The 22698-nt window shown below is 34.8% G+C and overlaps 1 protein-coding gene and 1 pseudogene across 5 annotated transcripts in view; both read right to left on the bottom strand.

Moving 5' to 3' along the window:
- The window catches only part of RAP1GDS1 (Rap1 GTPase-GDP dissociation stimulator 1), a 181817-nt gene that overhangs the window by 148824 nt on the left and 10295 nt on the right, over nucleotides 1-22698 (bottom strand). For 4 of the 5 annotated variants that reach the window (XM_010358639.2, XM_010358644.2, XM_010358648.2 and 1 more), the window contains exon 2: nucleotides 2220-2330. In XM_010358639.2, the coding sequence (XP_010356941.1) occupies nucleotides 2220-2330 (111 nt within the window). The remainder of the gene's footprint in view (nucleotides 1-2219; nucleotides 2331-22698) is intronic. The other variant, XM_030916292.1, reaches the window with a different exon arrangement.
- LOC115896308 lies at nucleotides 20893-20974 on the bottom strand (annotated as a pseudogene).

Raw genomic sequence — 22698 nt, 5'->3', positions numbered from 1 at the left:
AAAAATTTTAAACACAATGTGAAAACCTAGCTTCTTGGAACAATTTCACATTACATGAACTCAGCAAAAAGCTTCACTTTACTCAGATTACAATTTTTTATTTTGTAAATCAAGAGTTCAAATCCAAACTCTGACTTCTTCCAGAGCAAGGCAAATAAGCTTATTAATTTGTTACTTCATCCTTTAAATGGTGATAATAATACCTACCTCATGGGACTATAAGAAAGATTAGATAGTGGCTATAATCCCCAGCCCAGTGCTAAACATACAGTAAGTAATCCAATGACAGGAGTAACTCCTAAATCAAAGACTGAACATCTGCATGAACTCCTTCTTCCAAAGTCCAATTCTTTTTTGTCAGTAGTCTTAGGCATGAGGACATTTATAAATTTTGTTTCAGATTCTTAACAAGACATTCCTTTTGTTCCCTTTCTGGGACGTCATTAAATTGGTGAGAGTTTATTGTTTTAATACCTTGTGGTTACGTGGCCTTAACATTTTGTGATATACAATTTCAAGACCATTTTCAACAAAAGGTACGGTGAATAAGCCTGCAATGGGCTTATTCTAATCTAAGCTAATTTAATCTAATGATTATGAATTTCTCAGTGTTTCTTAAATCTGTTCTTTTGAAAATTATAAACTTTTTACTCCCTTTTTTCTTCATTTCCCTTCAACTTCATCTCTTTGTCTTCTAGTTTCTCTAGGAGACGAATGGGCAACCTCTAAAGATGACCAAGAATATGACCCTAAAGCAAACAGTCTATTTAAAAGTTTACTGTCTAACAGAGAAAAAAAGTGTCGTTGAAAACAGACAAAGGTTATAATAAAAAACTGCTCAAAAAAATATACCTGAGATACTCAATTTACTTAGGCTAATTACGTTACTGTGTAAAGCTGCCTATTACAGGCACATGTAAAAAAAAATTAGGTCATCGTGTGGTTCTTTCCAGTTTTTAGACCAGTGCTATCCATAAGAATTTTCTATGATCATGGGAATATTTTATATCTGTGATTCCCAAGAGGGTGGTTATCTGCCAAATACAGCTACTGAGAAGTAAGACTAAGGAACTTACTTTTAAATTTTATTTACTTGTATTAAATTTAAATAGCCACATATGTCTACTAAAATGGATAGCAGTCTTAGACATTCTGCTTTCCTCTTTTTTCTTTACCATTTTGAGCCTTACCCAGATGCTCTTATTGAACTCCTTGTTTCAAATCTCTTCCTGTTATCTCTAAGATTAAACAGCATGACAGTTATAACCTCAAAATAATTACTGAAAAACAATTTTAAAAGCTAGCTCTTAAATGTGCTTTTTTGATGAAAAGTACTGCAATTATTTTAGATTTTTCTAATCAAGATTTACTAAAAAATAAAAAACACATACATCAACAAGTGTTGAAACCTTACAATTAAAACCTTAACAATATATACTTTCCCCTTGATTCTTTGTCAGCTACATAATTAGTTTCAGGATAGGACAAGAGCATAATTAAAAACAAGTACAGAACAAACCACAGCACAACCAAGTAGAATTAACATAACAAATGAAAATCACTCTATACTGATGGTGATAATACAGAAATTAGTGCATAGAAATAGGATAAATAAAATGCAATACAAAGTGTTAGTCAATGAAGAATTGTACAGTTTCTATCTCTAGCATTATTTATCACATTAAAGATGAAATCTTACCCCAATTTCAAAAGATTTTTGATGACCACTAATGGCTCCTTCCAAATTTATCTATGCATACATATGATTTTAAGGTACAATTATTTTAAAATATAAGATCCCAAAAAAAGTTAAGTGTTTTAAGCTCCCCCTCTGTTTCTCCTCTCTATCCCTCCCCACTCTCCCGACATATAAAACAGTCTATTTTTAAAGTACAGACGTAGGTGTTAAGAAAAACAACTATGATGCTTGACTGTTAGAAATGAAACAATGGCCTCTCTCTGGGACTGGTATTAATGTCATCACTACCCATCAATTCCTCCTTTCTTTGCCTATCAACTTGGCTTTGAGGATCTTGTGGGGGCGTGGAGGGTAAGTAGGAGGGTAGAACACGTAAAACAATCTCAGTATTCAGGGATATGATTCAAAAGAATTCAAGTTATATGAATACAAAGTTATGTGCTTAACTACATACCAGTTTCTGAATGACTACTGACTTGATTTTCCTCTTTGGAATTTGAGTAAACATAATGAAACTTACTATTTTGAGCCAGGGCTTGAAGCAGACAATCCAAGCATCCTTCTAAACTATCCTCAGTCCTGTCAACAGCTGTTATCTTCAGCTTCTTCAAGGTATCACTGAGACTGTCTGCTTAAAGAAAAAAAAGAGAAAAATCAGAAACTCACCAACCTTATGACCACCATATGTTACATGATAAAAGGATAAACAGGTACCACTAAACTGGAGAGCTTCCTATAATAGCAAATTAACCTCCACATACATTCCAAAATGGCATTAGACTGTACTATCAAAAAAAAATTTTAAATACACTTTGTTCACTTAACTCAGATATGAAATATTGATTCTGTTAGGTGTAAGATACCAGGAATATTCCAAAGATTATCAATGAACATCTTTTTTCCATATTCTTATAACTTATTGAGCTTGTTCAGGAAAGCATCTACGGCCTAGAAAAATTAAATGTTCACAAAAAAATTATATAGTTTTGCAAACATTTTATTTCATTGTTCACTTCCTCTGTTGTACATTAAAGACATAAAAAAAGTTTTAGAAAAATTTCAAAATAATATGAATATGAAAAATTCCAAATAATACAAACTGTGATAACTACAAAACTTACACTGTCATTTAAAAAATACTTTACATCAAAGTACTGTTTTAAGCCCTAACATGCATATTTTGGATTATAAAGCTATGTTTTCTTCCTAAATTATATGTGAATTCCTCTAGATCACAGATTCTCAAAACCTCTTTACACTATTAAAAGTTATTGAGAATCCCAAAGAGCTTTTGTTTATATTATTGCTATAGAAATTTAACATATTAAAAAATCAAAACTGAAACTTCTTTCAATTTATTTAGTAATTTACTGTAACAATTATAAACCTATTGCATATTAACATAACTAGCATTTTAATGAAAAAAAAATACTATTTCCTAACAAAAAAATTTAGCAAGAAGAATGGCATTGTTTTTGTTTTGTTTTTAATATACTTTAAGTTCTGGCTTACATGTGCAGAACATGCAGTTTTGTTACATAGGTATACATGTGCCATGGTGGTTTGCCACACCCATCCACCTGTCACTTACATAAGGCATTGTTTTACATTTTTAGAAATTTCACCCAGGCCCAGTGGCTCATGCCTGTAATCCCATCACTTGGGGAGGCCAAGGTACAAGAATCACTTGAGGCCAGGAGTTTGATACCAGCCTGGGCAACAAAGTGAGTCCTCGTCTCTAAGAAAAATAAAAATAAAAAAATTAGCTGCATATGGTGGCACGTACCTGTATTCCCAGCTACTCAGGAGGCTGCAGTGGGAGGATCACTTAAACCTATGGAGTTTGAGTCTACAGTGAGCTAGGATTGCTCCACTGCACTCTAGCCTGGGCGGCAGAGCAAGATCCTATCTCTTTAAAAAAAAAAGGGGCGGGGGGGGAAGAAATCTCCATAATGTGGTTTAACAGAAGATAACTGGACTCTCGTATCTACTTCTGTATTCAATCTTGGTTAATGTGCTGTTTTGGTTTGAATAAATGAAGAAAATTTAGTCTCAATATATACGTAGTCATCAGAAAACAGGTGAGTATTTTAACAGCCTTTTCAGATAATTGCGGATATTCATTGATATACTAAAACTGGACACCTGGCAGTTCCTTAAAGGTTAGTTGCCCTGCTAAGCCGAAACAATATGAAAGTTTCCATTCTCCAGAAGAGGAAAGATTTATCTGATTTATCTGATTAAGGCTGAGAAGGACTACTGGACATGTAGAGCTCAACCCCTCCTGCATTCCTGTTCTTTCAGAAGGAACAAGAATTTTCTGTTCTACACCTGTGGCTGTCCAGGTGTACCAGTGACAAAATGAGTAAATATGGATAATTCAGCAGTAAATTGTAAGTAATTCCATTATGAGTCTACAAATAGAGGCCTTAACTCTAGACTTTATCAATTTCAAAGCAGATATTTTAAATTGTAGCAGACGACTCATCTGCTTATATCTCCAGTGGTTCTAAACTTGGGTGAGAAACAGAGGATATTATTTTTGTATCCCTTCAAACCATGACAGTAAATTTCAGGAGCAAATCCTTAGCATACAAGTTACTTTTTGTGTAATTTCAGAGACCTGTATTTTATATTTCCTTAAAAACATTGAAATTGTTCTAATGAAAATTTGTCAGCCTCTGGCTGGTAATGAGGCAGTAAGCAGAGATAGAAATGGAGAAGTATTAACAAATAAAATAAAATTTTTTCTTAAAACAATTCCTTTCCTATATATCAACATATGGTCTAGCTTGTCTTGTGAAATATGTGACATCTTCAAAGGGTTAAAGCAAAGTTGACTTGGTCATTAATTTTGAGTCTCCCACTTCTTACCCACTCAACCACTCCTTAAAACCTGATCTAACCAAGTCCTCTAAAAGCCTATCAAAATCACTCTGTCAAAGGTCTTAAATGATACCTTGACAAAGCCAATGAATTTTTCTCAGTCCTCTTATTTGATATCTCTGTAGCAACAGACTGTTTTTCCATCTCTGAAACACCTCTTAACTTAGAAACATCAGTCTCAACACTTGTTTTTGGTCTTCTTCAATAGATCTTCCTTCTCCATCTGCCCCTTTAAAATTAGTGTACCTCAGTTGTGCACACAGCCTCTTCTCTTCCTGAATAATATATGTATGCCCTTCATAATATTAGGATGGTATGCTCTTTCCTTCTGTCCTTCCTTCTTTTATCCAGTTGGACAGACCACTTGCTTTATCTTCCTATCAATATAAAGAACTGTCACATTTTAGGCCTTGTTACATTTGGATAAAACCTGATGCAACTTGTGGTAACCGTGAACAGCTAACCATCATTCCTCACATTTCTCAAAAGTACCTGTTAAAGACAGACAGCTATACTTTCCCACTAAAACCTTCAAACTTTGCCAAGCCTTTTTATTCTTTTTATCTTAGGCACCAGAGGCTCTTTATACTCCAATCTCTCTCTTCTACAAACCAGAAACAAATTACTTACTGGTCTGTAATTACTTGCTGCAACGGAATAGTTTTCATAAGACCTAAATTTTTAGCTATCACTTCCTCTCTTTTCTTAACACCAATCTAAGAAAAACTAAGGAGGAAAGTGATGCTGTTTTAATATTTAAATAATTTGACCATAAAAGTACTTAAGATCATCACCATCATCAAAGAATATACTTGACTGTGAAGAAAGGATGGTCCCAAAGAACCAATCTCAAGACAGTGTCATCTTAAACTAGGAAGTCGTGAAATTCTTTATGTTATTTGTGGTGGCATTTTTCAGTTTATCTTCCTCACAATATTATTCAGAAATGGTAGCTTTATTTTCAAGGTTACTGGATCTAAAACATTGTACTTTTAAATGTTAATGAATTCTATCACTTTACTATATGCTAGTAAGTACATACATGGGTATATAGATAGATACATGTTTGTTATCTTTGGACAATTATACCATTGTTGATGATAAAACCGACAGGAGACAAGTACATAAGAACTGCTAACTGAGCTTATAAAGGTTCAAGACATTTTTACCTCACTTCAAATGTCACTCAATTTTGTTCTGTATTTATAATTTTCACACAACTATCTAGTAACAAAGCTTTACTTTAAAAGCATCATTATCCACATCAAATCTAAAAAACAAAATTATGTCTGTGCTAATGTGGTTTTCAAGTACCTAGAATACAGCCAATGTGTGAATGGAAGAATTTCAAGTTTATCTCAAAATGAATGGCATTAAGTCAATTTGGGGCACCTGGCTTAGCAGCTGGAAATAATAGCAATCTCTCTTGAATATTATATTTTACTTACCTAAAGGGCTTAGTATCTGACAGAATGAAGATACTTTTAAAAGCTTGTCTAATGAAGTAGGAATAGTAGTTTCTGTTAGCATGTCAAGTGGAAAGATCTGTGTTTAAAAATTATAATATTTTCAGTTTTACTATGTTGTATTTCAGCTTCCTACTTTTCTTTTCTTTCTTTTTCTTTTTTTTTTTTTTTTCTGTTTACCAGAGCTGGTCCTAAACCAATTAGAAACTTTTACAACTCACATTATGTCCTCATCTCCCATTACTTTCTCACACATCATGTATGTCAGTCCCACTACATTACTGGCTTTTTCCCAAGCATACCTCCATTTTTACAATTGTGAGAATTAATTATTTTCTAAAATTCCTTTCTGTGCATTTTCCACATATAGCATGGCTACTTACTTGACAAAGTCAAATACTATGCCAAGTCTTACATGAAGCTTTCTGTATTCCTGCAGTCAGAGGAACCTTCCTTTTCTAGGCTCCCATATTTTGTTTATACCTTGATAAACATGAAATTTTCTATTTTTATATAGATTCTTTAATGTTAAATTTATTCCAACATATTTTAGAATTTTGTCATTGCTGAGAATTAAATAAGCTGTCCCATTTTCATGGGTGGGTGACATATCTACAGTAAAAAAAGGGCTACCTTGTCTAATTATCACATATTCAGTCACCATTCAAATTATCTTATTTCTTAGCAAGCTAAAAAAGTTTAAGTACAAAAATCACGCCTCTTGATCTTGGAACATATCGCCTGTGGATAAAGGGAGACTACTGTATTATAATCTAATTCTCCAGTTATTCCCCATTTCACTGACTTCTAATGATATGAAATAAAAATCATGCCTCTCTTCATTGTTACTGCTGCTACAGATGCTTGCTGTTAAGATATAAACTAGAAAAAAAATTAAGAAAACTGAGAGCTTAGAAAAAGTATTTAAAGTTTAATCATTTATCACTATCTTCATAATTATTACTTGGTCCCAATAAAATTGAAAATCAAAAAGAATATGAAGCTAATGTGAACGGGCTACTTTGATAAATTAGTTTCCACGATTAAGTTCTACAGAAGCAAGATCTAACAGGAATGTACCTAAATACTAAATATGTTTTGTGAATACACATTATGTACACATGATCTGAAAAAGAAATACCTGAGCAAAAAAGTAACTGTTCAGGGTGCATGTGCGCAATATTTCAAAGGCAATTCATGCAGTACTTGGAAAATTAAAAATATTTCTAATATTTGAAGAGAAACAAAAGAGCTAAAAACTATTCTATTTAATGAAAACTCCAAACTAAATTTCATAAATGTTACATACCTAACTTCTACCTTAATTCATTAATTTATTACTTTAACATGTGGTCATAACTATTCATACACATCGGCTTTGCACCCAGTATGACTCTCCAGGTTCCAATGACATTGTAACTCTGTGCCTATTCACCAGTTACGCACACATCTATCCACTAGATATATCTCTTTCATTCCAGGTTAATTATAATTAATTATAAAATTTCATAAAATATAAGGGCTTATATGAATGTAATCAACCTGTCCTATGTGTGAGTCAAGCAGTTTGAACTCTACACCAAGTGGTTAAATCCCAAAACTTAACTTCATCAATACGCTTGTAATCTATTTATGAAATTATTTGTGTAGAATTTTATACAGTTCTATTTTTTCTGTATTTTTCATTTTGCTAGTTTTATAGTTCTAGGTAAATAAAACCCTATCTGTATAGTTCTACTATTAAACTGAAAATTCCTCTAGGACAGGAAATTATTCTAGGATACTCACGCTACTCACTATAGTGAAAATTTAGTAAATCCTGAAAACCTACATTACTTTTGAGTTACTTGCACTTGCATGTTTTCTTAGAAATTATGACACAAACTGTCTTAAGAAATAATTTTATTAAAACGGGCTATACTAAAAATAGTGACTTTGTTTCCCTCTAAGTCATCTTCTCTAATTATTTTAGAAATGTGATAATAATTTTCTGAGCTGTCATTTTTCATTCTTTTTTATTTATTTAGACAAAGTTTCACTCATGTTGCCCAGGCTGGAGCGCAATGGCGCGATCTTGGCTCACTGCAACCTCCACCTCCTGGGTTCAAGGGATTCTTCTGCCTCAGCCCCCCTAGTAGCTGGAATTACAGACACCTGCCACCACGCCCAGCTAATTTTTTGTATTTTTAGTAGAGACGGGGTTTCACCATGTTGACCAGGCTGGTCTTGAACTCCTGACCTCAAGTGAACCACTTGCGTAGGCCTCCCAAAGTACTGGGATTATAGGCATGAGCCACTGCGCCCGGCCTCGTTCATTCTTAAATGGAATTAAAAATCTATTTTAGTCTAAACTAGAAACACTCTAGTCTTACTTATTATGTTTGATTAGAGGGTGAAGAGTTTGACAGATGATCTTCACAGCTACAATATTAAACTATAATAAACAAGAGCAAAATACAATTTGTAAAATTTTATTTCACGCAATACCTAAAGACCTTTTCCGATAAAGTTCAAGAATTATGTCTGTATGTGATTAGGCTCTCTCTGTGACACACATACATTGTGTCTGTATGTGACAGGCCTACAATGCTTTGGTTCCTGGCACTCACAGCAATAAATTTTTTTTTTTTTTGAGACAGGGTCTCACTCTGTCACCCAGGCTGGAGTGCAGTGGCACAATAATGGCTCACTGCAACCTTAACCTCCTGGGCTTAAGCGATCCTCCCACCTCAGCAAACTGAATAGCTGGGGCCACAGGTGCTGACTACCAAGCCCAGCTAATTTTATTTTTTTGGACACAGTCTTTCTATGTTTCCCAGGCTGGTCTCAACTTCCTGAGCTCAAGCCATCCTCCTGCCTCAGCTTCCCAACGTGTTAGGATTATAGGCATGAGCACACCACGCCCAGCCATGGCAGCCATCTTAATAAAAAGTGCCCATTATTATAATTATTATATTATTTTAGGAAATCATAATATGTACTACATAACAGAAATCCCTTGATAATTTTATGACAGAGCTGTAATTTTATTCAACTGTGATCAACCTAGAAAATCCACTGTCTTCTAAGAAGTGACAGGAAAGATATGACTCAAAACAACTGCCAAATATACTACTGATGATGCTAATATTTTACATTAACATTAAATTAGTATCAGGGATAACAATTTTCAGTTGGAGAGATCAGTACAGATATTCCTTTTTTCCTACAAAGTTTTATTAGGCTCCTGTGTTAATAAAAATACTAAACTTTTGTAGAAACTATTCTTATTAATTTAAAAGTACTAATTGACATTTTTCATTAGCCAAACTGGTAAAAAAAATTATCATAAAGCTATGTTAAAACCCACAGCACTCTTTAAACATATGTATTTCTTTCCTGGCTGCTAGAACAGTCAATTAATATCTCTTCAAGACAATTAATGTCAGAACAAAGAACAAGTAGAGAAACCAAATTTCTCTAGGCAAACTTCTTTTTAGGCTATTTCTTTTGAAATGAAAGAAAAGCTCAGTTAACATTTATTCAGCAGGTAGTTCCTACTTTGATAAATTTTAACAGCAATCTATTGCTCACTGAGAAAATATATCTTTTAAGTTTTATAACTGTTTCAGCTACTGTTTTTATAAAACAAACCACCCCAAATTTACTGGCATAAAACAAAAGCCATTTTATTATGCTCATAGATTCTGTGAACCAGGAATCACAAAGGGCTAGTCTCTACTTCACAAAATCCAAGGCCTTGATGCAGAGTCTCAAAGGCTAGGGGTGACTGGGAGTGACTCAATGGCTGAAGCTGGCATGATGTGAATCATCTAACCGTTCATTCACTCACATGGCTGGTGACTGGCATGAAAGGATTCGAAGACTAGTATTTCTGATATGAAATCTGATACCTGAGACTTGGGACCTTCCTACAAGGCTTAGCTTCCTGACAAAGCAGCCTCCAGGTACTCGGATTTCTCAGGGCTCCAAGCAGGCTGGTATTCCAACAATCAGAGTGGAAGCAGCATTGCCTTTTATGACCTAAGCTAGGAAACTCACATGCTGTGCATTCTACTAGTTACATAAGTGTGCTCAGATTCAATAGGAGAATTAGACCCCAACTCTTAATGAGCGGTAGGAAGTTTTAAAAAAATAGGTGGGGCAAGAGACAATTGTGATCATCTTCCGAAAATATAATTGGCTACCATAACTTAATATTCACCACATGGTTTGGTTAAAATAGTACAATAAACAGCATTGTATTCTTTGATTGGTTTTAGCTCTGAATACAAGATAAGGTTTTCTAAAAATGATTATATTTTTCGCTTTGGAAACAGAAATTTAAAATTACATGGGGTTGAAAAACTACTCTGTATTATTTAATGTGTTCAGTACCTGGGTGATGGGATCATTTGTATCCTAAACCTCAGCATCATGCAATTTATCCAGGTAACAAACCTGCATATGTGCCGCCTGAATTTAAAATAAAATTTAGGGGAAAAAAACCTACAGATAACATTATTTTTAAAAATTATATGGATATCACTTTATGTACTATTTCCAACTCCCTTGTGAAACAGATATTATTATCTGACTGTAATAAGAAAGCTGAATTCAGAAGCTGAATAACTTGCCCAGAATAAATGCCAAAGTTCAGATAAATCCAGATATACGTGTGTCTGCAAGCACAGGCTCTTCCTTCTGTATAGGTAGTTGAACTTTGCTCAGTTAAATGAAAGTTACACAGATATTGTGCTAATCAGAACTGTGCGAAGGACTGTCTGTACCTTCTTTTATATAGATGTAAGCTCTTCAAAAATGAATTTATAATCCAAACACGTTAGCTAGTTGTACTAGGTAACAACCGTCTATGTATCTGAATATGTGATTAAAAAAAAAAATCACAATGAAAGGTACCAGGAAGCAGTCTGCATAGTATCTCAAGGGTAGTACAATGCTGAATACACACTTTAGCTTTCAATAAGTGTTTCACTGAATAAATAATAAATTCTAGAAAAAAGTTCCAGATCATTTTAAGTAATGAGTACTTATACACGTCCAAGAAGCCGTACTAGGTGCTGAAAAGGTAAATATAATCTGTCCTCTTATTTCAATTCTTAGGGCTCTGTGTTTTCTTTTGACAATCTAAATTATGTCCTTTTTTATCATTCATTTTCTATTATTCTTTATCTACTAGAGTTTAAGCATTTCAAAACCAGAAAATATGACTACTTGCACTACTTACTTTGTCACTGTTTATTATGCCTAATATCGTAGTCTTGTGTTGCTGATTTGACTGACAGTGCTTTGTACACAACACAGTAAAGCCAGAAATATGACACACTGGACAGTTTTTATTAGAGCTTAAGACCACACCACCATTCCTAGAAATGCATTTCTGCAACTAAAGGAAAACCATCAGTTCATACAATTTTTTCTTTGCTTTAACTGTATTTCTGACACCAAATATAGCTTATAATATTAAAAACAAACCAACACTTTTATTTCTCTGAATCATAACTACATCAATGTAAGTTTTGCGTTTTTGTAATGATCCGTTTCATCTTTCATGAAGTTACTTGAACAATCTTCAAATGGGGATAATTTTCAGAAGAGTTAAAAAATTGTTTTTAAAATCTGACAAATTTCTTGTGAAAAAATATCTTTCATGGTATGTGTTTCTCACAGCTCTGAAGGCATTTTTTTTTTTTAAAGTTCAATTCCTAGAACAAAATCACAACAAACTCTCAGACCACAGTGCAATCAAACTACAACTCAGGATTAAGAAACTCACGCAAAACCGCACAACTACATAGAAACTGAACAATGTGCTCCTGAATGACTACTAGGTAAATCAAAAAAATGAAGGCAGAAATAAAGATGTTCTTTGAAACCAATGAGAACAAAGACACAACATACCAGAACCTCTGGGACACATTTAAAGCAGTGTGTAGAGGGAAATATATAGCACGAAATGCTCACAAGAGAAAGCAGGAAACATCTAAAATCAACATTCTAACATCACAGTTAAAAGAACTAGAGAAGCAAGGGCAAACACATTCAAAAGCTAGAAGAAGGCAAGAAATAACTATTCAAAAGCTAGCAGAAGGCAAGAAATAACTAAGATCAGAGCAGAACTGAAGGACATAGAGACACAAAAAAACCCTACAAAAAAATCAATGAATCCATAGGCTGGTTTTTTGAAAAGATCAACAAAATTGATAGAACACTAGCAAGACTAATAAGAAAAGAGAGCAGAATCAAACAGACGCAATAAAAAATGATGAAGGGGATATCACCACCGATCTCACAGAAATATAAACTACCATCAGAGTGTACTCTAAACACCTCTAGGCAAATAAACTAGAAAATCTAGAAGAAATGGATAAATTCCTGGACACATACACCCTCCCAAGACTAAACCAGGAAGAAGTTGAATCTCTGAATAGACCAGTAACAGGCTCTGAAATTAGGCAATAATTAATAGCCTACCAACCAAAAGAGGCCCAGGACCAAACGGATTCACAGCCGAATTCTACCAGAGGTACAAAGACAAGCTGGTACCATTCCTTCTGAAACTATTCCAATCAATAGAAAAAGAGGGAATCCTCCCTAACTCATTTTATGAGGCCAGCATCATTCTGATACCAAAGCCTGACAGAGACACAACAAAAAAAGAGTTTTAGACCGATATCCCTGATGAACATTGATGCAAAAATCCTCAATAAAATACTGGCAAACTGAATCCAGCAGCACATCAAAAAGCTTATCCACCACGATCAAGTGGGCTTCATACCTGGGATGCAAGGCTGGTTCAACATACGCAAATCAATAAACGTAATTGATCACATAAACATAACCAAAGACAAAAACCCCATGATTATCTCAATAGATGCAGAAAAGGCCTTCGACCAAATTCAACACCCCTTCATGCTAAAAACTCTCAATAAACTAGGTATTGATGGAACGTATCTCAAAATAGTAAGAGCTATTTATGACAAACCCACAGCCAATATCATACTGAATGGGCAAAAACTGGAAGCATTCCCTTTGAAAAACGGCACAAGGATGCCCTCTTGCACCACTCCTATTCAGCACAGTGTTGGAAGTTCTGGCCAGGGCAATCAGGCAAGAGAAAGAAATAAAGGGTATTCAATTAGGAAAAGAGGGAGGCAAATTGTCCCTGTTTGCAGATGACATGATTGTATATTTAAAAAACCCCATCGTCTCAGCCCAAAATCTCCTTAAGCTGATAAGCAACCTCAGCAAAGTCTCAGGATACAAAATTAATGTGCAAAAATCACAAGCATTCCTATACACCAATAATAGACAAACAGAGAGCCAAATCAAGAGTGAACTACCATTCACCATTGCTACAAAGAGAATAAAATACCTAGGAATCCAACTTATGAGGATGTGAAGAACCTCTTCAAGGAGAACTACAAACCACTGCTCAACAAAATAAAAGAGGACACAGACAAATCTAAGAACATTCTATGCTCATGGATAGGAAGAATCAATATCATGAAAACAGCCATACTGCCCAAGGTAATTTATAGATTCAATGCCACACCCATCAAGCTACCAATGAATTTCTTCACAGAATTGGAAAAAACTACTTTAAAGTTCATATGAAACCAAAAAAGAGCCCACACTGCCAAGACAACCCTCAGCAAAAAGAACAAAGCTGGTGGCATCACACTACCTGACTTCAAACTACGCTACAAGGTTACAGTAACCAAAACAGCATGGTACTGGTACCAAACCAGAGAGACAGACCAATGGAACAAAACAGAGGCCTCAGAAGTAACACCACACATCTACAACCATCTGATCTTTGACAAACCTGACAAAAACAAGAAATGGGGAAAGGATTCCCTATTTAATAAATGGTGCTCAGAAAACTGGCTGGTCATGTGTAGAAAGCTGAAACTGGATCCCTTCCTTACACCTTATACAAAAATTAATTCAAGATGGATTAAAGACTTAAATGTTAGACCCAAAACCATAAAAACTCTAGAAGAAAACCTAGGTAATACCATTCAGGACATAGGCATGGGCAAGGACTTCATGACTAAAACACCAAAAGCAATGGCAACAAAAGCCAAAATAGACAAATGGAATCTAATTAAACTAAAGAGCTTCTCCACAGCAAAAGAAACTACCATCAGAGTGAACAGGCAACCTACAGAATGGGAGAAAATTTTTGCAATCTACCCATCTGACAAAGGGCTAATATCCAGAATCTACAAAGAACTTAAATTTACAAGAAAAAAAACAATCCCATCAAAAAGTGGGCAAAGGATATGAACAGATACTTCTCAAAAGAAGACATTTATGCAGCCAACACACACATGAAAAAACGCTCATCATCACTGGTCATCAGAGAAACGCAAATCAAAACCACAATGAGATATCATCTCACACCAGTTAGAATGATGATCATTAAAGAGTCAGGAAACAACAGATGCTGGAGAGGATGTGGAGAAATAGGAATGCTTTTACATTATTGGTGGGAGTGTAAACTAGTTCAACCATTGTGGAAGACAGTGTGGCGATTCCTCAAGGATCTAGAACTAGAAATACCATTTGACCCAGCAATACCATTACTGAATATATACTGAAAGGATTATAAATCATGCTACTATAGACACATGCACACGTATGTTTACAGCGCCACTATTCACAACAGCAAATACTTGGAACCAACCCAAATGTCCATCAATGATAGACTGGATTAAGAAAATGTGGCAAATACACATCATGGAATACTATGCAGCCATAAAAAAGGATGAGTTCATTCCCTTTGCAGGGATATGGATGAAGCTGGAAACCATCATTCTGAGCAAACTATCACAAGGACAGAAAACCAAACACCACAAGTCTCACTCATAGATGGCAACTGAACAATGAGAACACTTGGACACAGGGCGGGTAACATCACACATGGGGGCCTGTCATAGGGTGGGAGGGCAGGAGGAGGGATAGCGTTAGGAGAAATACCTAATGTTAATGGGTACAGCAAACCAACATGGCACATATATACCTATGTAACAAACCTGCACGTTGTGTACATGTACCCTAGAACTTAAAGTTCAGAAAATATTTTATAATGTCAAAAATATAAATTACACAATATATGCATACATGTAAGTATATATAAATAATTTACATCTCTAAAAAAACTGAGTCACAAAAAAAAAGTTCAATTCCTGTTTTTTTCCCTGACTAGGAAAAAAAAAATTCCAAAGAGAATGTACTAGCTATCTGAAATTATTTTGTAAAATTCTTTTTTATGTCATTAAAAATTTTTTTAATGTAATTATTTTAAAATTTTAAAATTATGCATCATTTATGTAATTCTTTTGCATATAATTAAATAATGTTATAGAACTCTTACATATTATGAAATGCTGACATAAAAAATAGTATTCCTTAGAAAAAATATAGTGGCCCTATTATTATACTATGACTTTTAAAAATGGAATGCCATCATTTTCCCTATAAAATTTATTTAATGCTGCAAGGCCAAAAATAAGGAAAGAAAAAATTCAACAGATCTTAGTTTGGGCTAGTGAAGTCCTTATGAGGTAACTGAGATTGAAAGTTTCCATACTAAAATTTGTATTAGTTCCTTACAAAATAGGCCGCTCATTTCCTTCATTTGGAATTTATTCTGTGGTTCTTAATGAATGATAATGATAATATTTTAAGGGTATATATAAAATGAGGACATAAAAGAGCTAAAGTAACTTGCCAAAGGCTATACACAGTTCAAGGGAGAGCAGAGAATCTATCCCATATCTCTATGATTTCTTATATCATTCTAATTAATTAAAAATTCAGTTTAACCATGATTACTAACTATATAGATCATAAGTAGTTAACTGTGCTCTTGACTACTTGTATGATTAAATTTTCATAATTAACTTCTTAATTTTAAAATATTCGTTTTCAAAAAGTAACATAAATCCAACTTTACAACAATTTTGAACATAATTAAATCTTTAGCAATTCAGATACCTCCAGGAACCAGATAAACAGGAGTTTTAATGAGTGAAATTTGAAAGACATAAGATAATAGGAAGTGATGAAAACTAGGAGGACCTCATACCCTGTCTAAAAGACAACTACAGATGACTGTTTAATGGAAATGCAGCCTAAAGGACTGTACATTTTTTATTTTTTTGAGACAGAGCCTTGCTCTGTCGCCCAGGCTGGAATGCAGTGGCTCTATCTTGGCTCACTGCAATCTCCACCTCCCGGGTTCACGTGATTCTCATGCCTCAGCCTCCTGAATAGTTTGGACTAAAGGCTAATTTTTGTACTTTGAGTACAAAGTACTCATGTTGCCATGTTAGCCACTCTGGTCTTGAACTCCTGGCCTCAAGTGACACGTCTGCCTTGGCCTCCCAAAGTGCTGGGATTATAGGCGTAAGCCACTACTCGGCTATAAAGCATATTTTCATCAGAAATTTCTTGATATTTAAGTGTTGACAACTAATTCCAATTTCTAAAATTTCCTTAACAAACTCCATCTACATGGTATATTTGGCCCACAGGCTGCTGCTTGAAAACTCTATTAAAACATTTCCATTATCACTGTAGGATACTGTTGTTAAGAGTAGGAACACGACCTAAATCTGTAGTGACTTTGTAACATCTACAAACAAGTATTTACTGAATGCCAAAAAGAAATATGAAACACTGAGTGAATAGAACTACATCACTCAAAGAGATCTGAAATCCAAGTAGTAGTAGATACCACAAAAATGAGAGGTGAGTAGAACTCAGAAGCTGTCTTAATGAGTTCGACTATGAAAAACGATTAAGAAGACAGAAGAAAACAGGCTATTCTAGAAGAAGTAATATAGTAACAGGATCAAAGATGTACTGGTGTTATCACTGGTGTTATGACAAAGAATACAGGGGACAGTGAAACATCAAAGGAAGATGTATTTCAGAGAGTAATGAGAAATAAGAGATAGCAAATTTCTGTGGGTCTTGAAAGCTCAGCAGGGTTTAGACTTGATATGACAGCAACTGAAGCAATATTAGATTCTTGTACAAGAAAGTAACACAATTGATCTTTTTTAAAATGTTAATCTGATCATAGTATATAGAAAGGACTGGGGAGCAGAAAGTCTAGTATCTCAGTACTACAGGAGTGAGGTGATTAGTGCCTGGATTCTGTTAGTAGAAACGTCCGAAAGGGTCAAGAGTTTTCCATTAACTCACTTACTTGAATGAATCCTTAGTATTAGCTTGTTCATGTTTGTGTGTGTGTATGTATATGTGCGTTTGCTTTTTTTCCAGTAACAAATTGGAGCTAGCCTGGTATAATAAAAAGAACATTAGTACAGGAGTTGAAAGATCAACATTCTAGGCCTGACACTGCCCCTAAGTAAAGGCATGAACTCAGACCTGTCTCTTGACCTTACTGATCCTCAGTTCCCTAATCTAGCCAATAGAGAGAGACCCATAATTTCATCATTTGAGGTTCCAGATCTCACAACATTTTTCCATGTCCAAAACCAACCATCTGAAGATTTCAGACTTAAAAATCTGGTTTCTGACTTCTTTTGAAAAGTCAAAAATCTGACTTCCTTGGGCCCACATTCCTAGGGCAAAACTCGTTGCGGTTGCACAGGGAATCCTCTTCCAGGTTGGGTAAATGCTCTAGTTGCCAAAGTCCCAGCATTTCCTTCTGTATCCTTAGAATGATGTCCAGTGTTAGATGTCATTCATCATGTTTTTGCTGCTGTCTTTGTTACAGTAGAGAAATGTATTTCTAAGCTGTTCTCTTTTACTCGAAGTAAGAAAATGAAAGACAAAAAGAAAGATATACTTCAAGAAAAGTAAGAGAAAGTCATCTTCATGGAAATAAAAAATATTCTTTTACTCAATATGCAAAAAAAAAAAAGGGTATGTCAAAAAAAAATCACCATTTAATTACCTTCAATCAGCTTCATTTGAGTTTGGGAACCTTGCTCTCGGTAATGGAAAATCATTACAAAATATGTCTAAGGAGTAAAACAATCAGATTTATATTTTAGAAAGAGTACTTGTTAAGATGGAATGTTTATGTCCCCTAAAAATTCATATGTTGAAATCCTACTCCCAAATGTGATGGTATTAGGTGGTAGGGCCTTTGAGAGGTGATTAGATCATTAGAGTGGAGCCCTTGTGAATGGAATCAGTGCCCTTATAAAAGTGACCTCCAGAGAGCTTCCTCACTCCTTCCACCATCTGAGGTTACAGAGAAAAGATGACCTATAAACCAGGAGGCAGGCCTTTACCAGACATTGAGTCTGTCAGCACCTTGATCTTGAACTTCCCAGTCTCCAGAACTGTGAGAAAAAAAAAAAAAATCTGTTGTTTATATGCCACCCAATATATATAGTATTCTGTCACAGCAGCCCAAATGAACTAAGACAGTACTCTAGCTACATGTAAAAACTGGTCAAGAAGAGGGATGCCAGGGGAAAGAACATCTGTTAAAAGAGTAGTATTGTTGCAAGAAGAAATAAGAGCCTAAACTTACATGTTTACAGTAAAGGGGCGGGGAGGATTAATTCAAAGAAGTAGAATTGTTAAGACTTAGGGAACCCAATGATGTTCAAAGAATGACTCCAGATTTTAGGAACGGTTGCACGGATGAATGGTGATACCATTCACTTAGATAGGGAATTCATAGAGAGAAAAAGTCTTGTGGAAAAGTGAAGTAGCACAGCTTTACTCTATAGCAAGAACTGGCAAACTACAGCCCATTGCCCATGTAAAATTTTTGTACAGTCCACAACCCATACATACTTTTATGTAATGGTGAAAGTAAAAGTAATGCAAAAATAATGGCTTTTACTTTTATAAACAGTTGAATAAAATTAAGGGAAGAACATATTTCATGAAATGCAAATTATGTAAAATTTAAATTTCAATGTCCATAAACTTTTACTGGGACACAACTCATTCCTTTGTGCACTGCCTATAGCTGTGTTTGCATTATGATAGCAGAGTTGAGGGGTTGTAACAGAATGATTCACTTTACACTGTTGCTGGATGCACTACAAATTGCAGTGACAGTTATGACTTGTCAAGTGCTTTAAAAACCATAGTATACTGTTATACCACATTTGATCATCCTGTCAAAATAAGAGAAGCATGTCACGCCTTTAAGGCATTTAAAGTAGTATGTGAATTGTTTTATTGAGTTAGACGGCAAACCATTGGCTATACAATATACATCAATATTACCAGACTAAGCACACATCACATTCCCAAGACAAAGCAAAGTTATCATCAGAGAAATCAGGAAAATATAAAACAAAGTATCTCATCACAAGAATTTCCACACACACAGACACAGACACACACACACACACACACACACACACACACACTCACAGCTGCAAACAAATTAAGTTTCTGGGTGTCTCATTTATTATCCAAGCAAGGAAATCCAGTTAACCATGGGGAGTTAATTAAATTGTATTTGGCTGTAGCAACCAATGTTTCCAGAGAAAATAAACTTGTTTAAGAATAACCTTTCAGAGAGAATAACACTATTGGAGATGAGGACACTGGGAGCAATACCAACATTCAACTAAAAAACAAGGCAAAAGAATTGTAGAGGTTTTCTTTGGCTCTTGATGAGCTGGCAGATACTAATGATACTGCTTAGTTTTTTCTCAAGAAGTCAATTCCAAGCTTGAAATCATGGAAGAGTTAGACTCTTTGAAGAGTCTCTATAAAATAATAATAAGCAAGAATATTTCCCAAGTTGAGAAAGCACCAATTCAGAATAACCTGAAGTGGAATCTCTTAAGACGTGTTGCAACTGATGGTGACAAAAATAAATGAAGACCAGAAAAAGGTTTAGTTGAACCAATTTACTAAGTTTGTGAAAGCATAGGTATTTAAAGCTATGGTACTTCATTCTATTATTCATCAATAGGGAAAACAATTTATCACGTATCATTGAACCAGTAATGTCACCAGTGAACTTCATTTATTCTCAAAGATTTAACCATCATAAGTTCTGTGAATTTTGATCAGAAATGGAAACAAAATCTGGACTTGCCTTATGACACAGAAGTCTAATGGCTTAGTGGTTACAGAGTTTTATTGTGATTTTTTTGAGCTCAAGGGCACAAACGAAACTTTCTGAACAAAAAGAAATGCCTTTAACTACCACTATGGCTTTGGAAATTAAAATTTGCTGCAAATTTGATAGTTTCCTAATGAATCTGACTTAAAAGTCAAGGCAAAGCAGTGCTTATATGAGAAAATACTGCAATAAAAGTCATTTTGACAACACTGTTCCAATTACAAGTAATTATGGCTTTATATACTTCCTGTGTTGTCAAATGTTAAAATAAAAAGATCTCCCTCCATACACAAATTTGCAATAGATATATTTTGCAAGCTCAAACTCTAGTTCCTGCAGTGCTTTTCAGAACTCACTGCAAGTGCAAAGGAAATTTCTGTATCTCAAAATCCATTTAACCAAACAATTGAGGAGCTCCCACCTAACCTTAAATTGGAAGTGGTTAATCTGCAATGTAATTGCATACTAAATGGCAAATATCAAAAAAAGTCTAGAAAACAAAACAAAACAATGTTTTTGCCAACAATTACCGCTGTACTGAGAGAATTCTATTAGTGTCTTCCATACAATGAATATGCTCATTAAGATCATATACAATTGGCAGTACTTATTTGTTTGGGGAAAAACAAATGCCTCCAAGATGAAATTTGTAAAATTGCATTACAGGTCTGCATTAACAGATGAACATCTATAATAAATTCTGGTAAGAGGATAACTTTGAATCCTAATAAGTGAAATGTTATCCCAAAAAAAGAACTTCAAAACAAAAAATATAAATAAAAAAAATTTCTTCTCATTTGACACTTGATCTTAGCCAAAAGGCCGAGAAGCGATATTTTCTTTTCATTTGAAAATGAAAAACGAAAAAGTCTTTTCATTTAGCATAACAATAAATTGTGTTCAATTAATGTTATCATATTTCAAATGCAGTAAAAAAAATTATGAACATTTATGTTCTCTCATATATATTTTTTCCCTTTTCTATTAAGCTGGTACAAACATAACTTCAGTGTTTGCACTGTTGAAATTTGCTGTTAGATGCTTGAATACATTCTTAAATAAATGTAGTTATGTTATACATCATTTTAATGCACAGTTCTCTTTACAAGCTATTTTCTTATTTCTGAGTTCAAAATGTGTCATAAAGCAGCGGAGACAACTCCAACATCAACAACGCACTTGGCCCAGGAATTGCTAACGAACGTACAGTGCAGTCGTAGCTCAAGAAGTTTTGCAAAGGAGATGAGAGCCTAGAAGATGAGGAGTGTAGTGGGAGACGAGAAGTAGACAATGACCAATTGAGAGCAACCATCAAAGCTGATCCTCTTATAAAGTTGCCGAAGAACTCAATGTCGACCATTCTACGGTAGTTCAGCATTTGCGGCAAACTGGAAAGGTGAAAAAGCTCAATAAGTGAGTGCCTCATGAGCTGAGCGAAAATCAGAAAAAAATAGTTGTTTTAAAGTGTTATCTTCTCTCATTCTATGGAACAACAATGAACCATTTCTCGATCAGATTGTGACGTGCAACAAAAAGTGGATTTTATATGACAACTGAAAAGTGGATTTTATATAACTGGAGATGACCAGTTCAGTGGTTGGACCAAGAAGCTCCAAAGCACTTCCCAAAGCACAACTTGCACCAAAAAAAGGTCATGGTCACTGTTTGGTGGTCTGCTGCTGATCCACTACAGCTTTCTAAATCCTGGTGAAACCATTACATCTGAGAAGTATGCTCAGCAAATTGATGAGATGTACTGAAAACTGCAACGTCTGCAGCCGGCATTGGTCAACAGAAAGGGCCCAGTTCTTCTTCATGACAACGTCTGACCACAGATCGCACAAAGCTTCAAAAGTTGAATGAATTGGGCTACGAAGTTTTGCCTCATCTGCCATATTCACTTGACCTCTCGCCAATTGACTACTACTTCTTCAAGCATCTCAACAACTTTTAGCAGGGAAAATGCTTCCACAATCAGCAGGATGCAGAAAATGCTTTCCAAGGGTTTGTCAAATCCTGAAGCATGGATTTTTACGCTACAGGAATAAAGTTATTCCTCATTGGCAAAAATGTGTTGATTTTAATGTTCCTTTTTTATAAAGATGTGTTTGCACCCAGTAATAATTATTTAAAATGCACAGTCTGAAACCACAATTATTTATGCACCAACCTAATATGTAGTATCTTTGATTCCACCTCATGGCCTACAAAGCCTAAAACACTTATCATCTGATCCTTTATGGAAAAAGCTAGTCAGCCTATGCTTGATGGTGGTGCTGTTCCCAGTGTGGCATCACATGGGAAGGTCTTGACAATGCAAATTCTCAGCCCACCCCACATCTATTGAATCAGAACTTCTGAAGGTGGGCCCAGTATTTTTTACAAACAAGCTCTTCAAGTGATTCTATGCAAGTTAAAGTTTGAGAACCATTGCTCTAAATCAGGATGTTGGAGTGTTAGTTGTCCCCTTGAATAAATTATTTAATTCTTTGATTTGGTAAAATGGAGACAGTGTCACCTACTTCATAGAATTGTTGAAAGGATTAAAATCCAGTTTT

The sequence above is a fragment of the Rhinopithecus roxellana genome, chromosome 2 (genome assembly GCF_007565055.1).
Source record: "Rhinopithecus roxellana isolate Shanxi Qingling chromosome 2, ASM756505v1, whole genome shotgun sequence".
Taxonomy (NCBI): Eukaryota; Metazoa; Chordata; class Mammalia; order Primates; family Cercopithecidae; genus Rhinopithecus; species Rhinopithecus roxellana.
This window is presented reverse-complemented; position numbering and strand designations above follow the sequence as displayed.